Source organism: Salmo trutta, chromosome 36 (assembly GCF_901001165.1).
Source record: "Salmo trutta chromosome 36, fSalTru1.1, whole genome shotgun sequence".
NCBI classification, from domain to species: Eukaryota; Metazoa; Chordata; class Actinopteri; order Salmoniformes; family Salmonidae; genus Salmo; species Salmo trutta.
Window position 1 is genome coordinate 14,178,395 of NC_042992.1, and position 5,309 is coordinate 14,183,703.

The following is a 5,309-nucleotide window of genomic DNA, read 5'->3' on the forward strand; positions in this document are numbered from 1 at the left end:
GTATTTACTTCAATTTTAAATGGCAGATCCAATAACAAAGTAATTGGGTAATCTAACGTCTGCTTCTAACTAGTTTTACTACATTGAACCAAATCACTTGAAATCCCACGTTGCTGTTGATTTCATCCTAGAAGAAAAACAATCAAATTCGTGAAACCGGCGTTACCTCTGCAGAGCAGACGTGCTGTGTGACGTGGCAGAATGGGCGGAAGGGGTTGTTTGTGTTTTGGTTCTAGTAAAAGGGGAAGTTGCAAGAAGAAAGAAAAAGGAGGAGACGTGATCGGGGTTGTTGAAATTATTTGTATGTTCAACAATACGTATCTGTCCGCACTGCAACCTTTATTTTGTGTATAGACACGTGTGTGGTATTCTGTGTTCGTCAACCGCCTGGCACTCAGGTATAGTAAGCAAAATGGTGTGACAAGTTGTAGATTTCAGCTCATTAGTTGTCAACAGGCTAGCTTAGCTAGCTTGATATGCTAACATTGGCGTCTGATGAGAAATGCAGAAAATAGGCCGTGGCCCGGATTTGGGTCGGGAAGAGACCTAACAACGGTTTGTCATTTAATCGTTCCGGCCAAAACCGTGTTCGTGATGCTATTTATTGGTTGTTTATCCTAGTTATGTTGATCATGTGTGGATATGGGTTCGTCATACGCTTCTGCTCGCTAGTTAGCTTATTGAAAATGTAGTAAGCCAGCCAGCTCCATCAACACATTCGCAATCGGACTTGTTTTGCTAACGTTAGCTTGCCACCCAGTCACCTAACTAGCTAACAGTAGCTGCTTAGCAAGGCAGTCAGTAATCAGGGAGTAGGTAGGTAGCACACGTTAGCAATTCAGATTTTGATGTAGCTAGTTAGCTGGCTAGTTACCTGGCTTGCTAATAATCTAGCTAACAAGCTAACGTTAATTGGGTTAGCATTTTCTTCTATTTGGAAAATGGCGTACTCTCAATTTTCTAGCTAGATACTGTGGCTTCGAAAATAAATCGAAGAGTAGGCCACGTTAGCTATGCTAATTTAGTACATTGTTAGAAGTTTGAACAGTCCATGCTAGCACTGCAGAGATTCATAACAGTGCTGGTTGAGTCACTTCCCACCTCGAAGGCAACAGCCAGTACAAGTACAGGCCGTTGGCATTGCTGTCAGCCTATTGCGCATGTTTACCTTCTAACTAACTTCGCTCTTATATTAGCTATATGTAGGCGAACATATTTACATTGGAAGGCAACACTGCAACGTCCTTGCTGAGTAGTGTTTTCCTCTATGACAAATTGTGTGTGTGTTTTGGAAAGTTTGATGGGTACAAATTCAGCTCCGAGTGGGGATGTTACTGTGTGTACCGAAAGAGTTTGCATGGTTTTGACTGTAAATGCATATGGGAAGTCCAGATCAGAGCCAAATTATTCTGTCTTTTTAAAATATTTCCATAGTCTAAAGATTAGGCACACACAACTCTGTCAGTAGCAATGTATGGTGTATTTGATGAGGGGAAATATATTTTAGTGAGCTCACATATCCAGCCATCTCTGTGATACCATGCACTCAGAGACTGGGCTGGGTCATATTCAATACACAAAATGGGAGAAAATAGTTTAAAACAGGGATATACTATCTGCTTGTCCAGTAAGAAAAGCTTGTATTTGTTTTCTGTTGCACAGTGTTTTGCTATGGTGTGGCCTTATTAATATGCCCCAGCTCTACAGCAAGGTTTGACTGGCACAAGCCATGTTTATTTTGACAACTTGTTTTCAGGGCAGCCTGCCACTCTCAATTGTCTTCAGTAGACAGGATCATCTATTCAGTTTCTACCTCCCTGAGGAAGGGGGGGACATAAAATGTCCAGTTCATTGTGTAGCTCATTCATTCCATCCCAAGATTTCACCATATTTTTAAGGGCTAAGTTGATCTCTTTATCAGGAGAGTCTGGACACGAATATCAAGGTTTTTTCTCTTTCGAGAAGCATGTCCACTTCCATACTGTCACCTTGACTCACTTACGGAGGATATAGGCCAGGGTTAAACTACATGTCAAAACAACTTTACGAAAACATCCATATCTCTACTTCAAAATCCTCTTTATCTTTACCACACCTGACATAACCCTAGTGAAAAACATCATCAGGGTTGTGAATAATTGTTCCTTTTTTCCTTCTCTCTACCGCCGCCTCCAGCTGAAGCCCTGACAGCATAGTCAGACGTGCGGGACAAACACTGACCGGGGGAACTGACTAGGCCATGGCCAACAGGGGAGGAGCTACGAGACCCAACGGGTCTAACGCTGGGAACAAGATCTGCCAGTTCAAGCTGGTACTTCTGGGGGAGTCGGCGGTGGGCAAGTCCAGCCTGGTGCTTCGCTTCGTCAAGGGACAGTTCCACGAGTTCCAGGAGAGCACCATTGGAGGTGACCATCACTCATTTATGCACTTAGGCCAGGAACAGAAAAGTATCTATAGCCTCTTCTGCAAGTCTCTATCCCTTCGGTGTTATAAGATCTGAAGGAACCGGTTACGGAAGGAACCTCAGACTTGCAGACAATGGAGCAATAGGGACTATGGGTTGTTGTTGGGTCTGGGCTGTAGTTATTTATCCCTTCATTCATATTGTTAAATGTGTTTAGTGAGGTGTCCTGCTCTAATGCTTTTTAAAGTTCACGTCAATTATGTATTTGACAACTCTCTTCTCTCCTCCCCAGCGGCCTTCCTGACCCAGACAGTGTGTCTAGACGACACGACGGTGAAGTTTGAGATCTGGGACACGGCAGGACAGGAGCGCTACCACAGCCTGGCGCCCATGTATTACAGAGGGGCGCAGGCCGCCATCGTGGTCTACGACATCACAAATGAGGCAAGTAGCATCATCTTGATAGATTATATAACAGTGCAAACAACCTTCCTTTGTAAAAATGATAAGTGACCTCACGTGTTTGGATATGTGGTCACACTGGTGATCCCTTCACGTGGGATTATTCACATATATTGGAAGTTGGCCTAGGGCTCTGCTCCATTGAAGAAAAGGGATTCCAAATTGAAAGTGAAGTGTTTTTAACATCACCATTTCCCTGGTACCATGTCTCTCGTCTCAGGAGTCATTTGCACGGGCCAGGAACTGGGTGAAAGAGCTGCAGAGACAAGCCAGCCCCAACATTGTCATTGCCCTGTCTGGCAACAAGGCTGACCTCGCCAGCAAGAGAGCCGTGGACTTCCAGGTGAGTCCTCCAAACACCTGTGCCTGTCTGGTGTCACGAGAACACACCAGTGTGTGTCTGCGTTTGACAGGCAGTGACTGTCTCTGACATGGTTGTTTTCCCAGGATGCCCAGTCATATGCAGACGACAACAGCTTGCTCTTCATGGAGACGTCGGCCAAGACGTCTATGAATGTGAACGAGATATTCATGGCTATTGGTAGGTTCCTCTCACCCCGTGACAGACATCACTTACTGATGTGTAATTGAATAGGGCCCTGCACACTCAAATACTCACTAAATACATACTTAGACAAGTATCAAGGAAATGTGAACTAGCAGGATGTTTTGATCAAGCGATCCTCATCAGTAGCTGGTGTTTGAAGTTTTTTTGTTTGTTTTTCTTCCATCCTCTAGCAAAAAGATTGCCCAAGAGCGAGCCTGCGGCCACTGGAGCTAACAGCGGGCGGAACAGGGGCGTCGACCTAACGGAAGCCGCCCAGCCAACTAAGGCCCCCTGCTGCAGTACTTAAAGTGAAATCCGTTCCCCCCCACACTGCAGTAACTAATGTGATGACCCTGCCCGCCCGCCCAAAACTCTCTGATCTGCAGCAATGAAAAAAGATGCCCTTTGAACCCCCTTCCCATCCTACCCTTCTCCTCCTCTCTGCAGTAACTAATGCAAAGCAACGCCCTCATCTATAGTTCTCTCAACGACGCCCCGCCTCTCCCTCTCCCCTACTGGTTCTGCTGTTACTAATTGAGACACCTCCCACCTTCCTCCTTCTTTTCTGAAATTAGTGCCCGCCTTCCCTACCTCATTCTTCCTGACTATTGGCAAGCAGCAGGACTAAGGGGTGGGGCAACTCTGATGGTGGTCTCATCTCCTGGGATAGCTACAGACTATCGCTCTGTCTTTCTAACACAATCTCTGTCCTTTCTGTTTGTTTTTTTGTTTTGTTTAGTTTTTTATAGTGGGAATTATGGATGCATGTATCACTACAAGGCCTAACTTGATGATGAAAAAAAAAATCTGTGTTAACTTTATTCAGTGGCACAAAAAATATATATTTGAGAGGGAGAGAGGCTCCAAAGGTTTGCGAGGGCTAATTCTAAAGTCTAAAGAAAAGACTGTTTAGCAGTGGTCTTGGGTTCCTTCTAGTTTCTCTCTGTTCTATGTCTATCCTCAATCTGTCTCTTGAGTAACGTATTCATATGCTTTGCCCACTAAACCTTTAGTAGCGCTAGTATAGAGTTTCTCCCTTCTCTCTCTCTTTGTCCCAACCCAGGGCCTTGCCTGCTTCTAATGCTCAGCCCCAAATCAAACCCTAACCCCTTAGGTACTTCGTGTAGGTCTGAGAGGATTTCAGGTCTAAACAATCAGGTGAACATTCCACCTAGCCTATCAGAGGGCAAGTTGGAGCGATCCCCATAATGCTCACACCTATTCAATTCTCTCAGGTCTACCTAAGAGGTTAGAGGTCAATTTGGGATTGGGCATAGCTGTCCTAGTGGCATCGTGCAATGGTTCACAGTATTGGCTCTGTGATTTCTTCAGTGTCTGCAAGGACCTTCACACTGCAAAGCAAAGCAACCTGCCTCAACACCCTCCCCAACCCTACCTGCTATCACCACCTTACCCCCACCAACCCTACCTGCTATCACTTCCTTACCCTTCCCAACCCTACCTGCTATCACCACATTACCCCCACCAACCCTACCTGGTATCACCACATTACCCCCACCAACCCTACCTGCTATCACCACATTACCCCCACCAACCCTACCTGCTATCACCACATTACCCCCGCCAACCCTACCTGCTATCACTTCCTTACCCTTCCCAACCCTACCTGCTATCACAACATTACCCCCACCAACCCTACCTGCTATCACCACATTACCCCCACCAACCCTACCTGCTATCACCACATTACCCCCACCAACCCTACCTGCTATCACCACATTACCCCCGCCAACCCTACCTGCTATCACTTCCTTACCCTTCCCAACCCTACCTGCTATCACCACATTACCCCCACCAACCCTACCTGCTATTTCCACATTACCCCCGCCAACCCTACCTGCCATCACCACATTACCCCCATCAACCCTACCTGCT

At 46.0% G+C, this 5,309-nt stretch overlaps 1 protein-coding gene across 3 annotated transcripts; it reads left to right on the forward strand.

Annotated features, from left to right (window-relative positions):
• The first annotated feature begins 203 nt into the window (after window positions 1-203).
• Window positions 204-4,219, forward strand: LOC115175487 (ras-related protein Rab-5A-like). 3 transcript variants are annotated; one of them, XM_029734740.1, is made up of 6 exons: window positions 204-301; window positions 2,176-2,405; window positions 2,697-2,848; window positions 3,087-3,209; window positions 3,314-3,407; window positions 3,605-4,219. In XM_029734740.1, exons 2-6 carry the CDS (start codon window positions 2,240-2,242, stop codon window positions 3,718-3,720), a joined length of 651 nt encoding a protein of 216 aa, XP_029590600.1. In that variant the 5' UTR covers window positions 204-301; window positions 2,176-2,239; the 3' UTR covers window positions 3,721-4,219. The 3 variants fall into 3 exon arrangements, with proteins under 3 accessions (XP_029590600.1, XP_029590599.1, XP_029590601.1); XM_029734739.1 differs by having other exon boundaries at window positions 230-398; XM_029734741.1 differs by lacking the exon at window positions 204-301 and adding an exon at window positions 449-555.
• The last annotated feature ends 1,090 nt before the right edge of the window (window positions 4,220-5,309 follow it).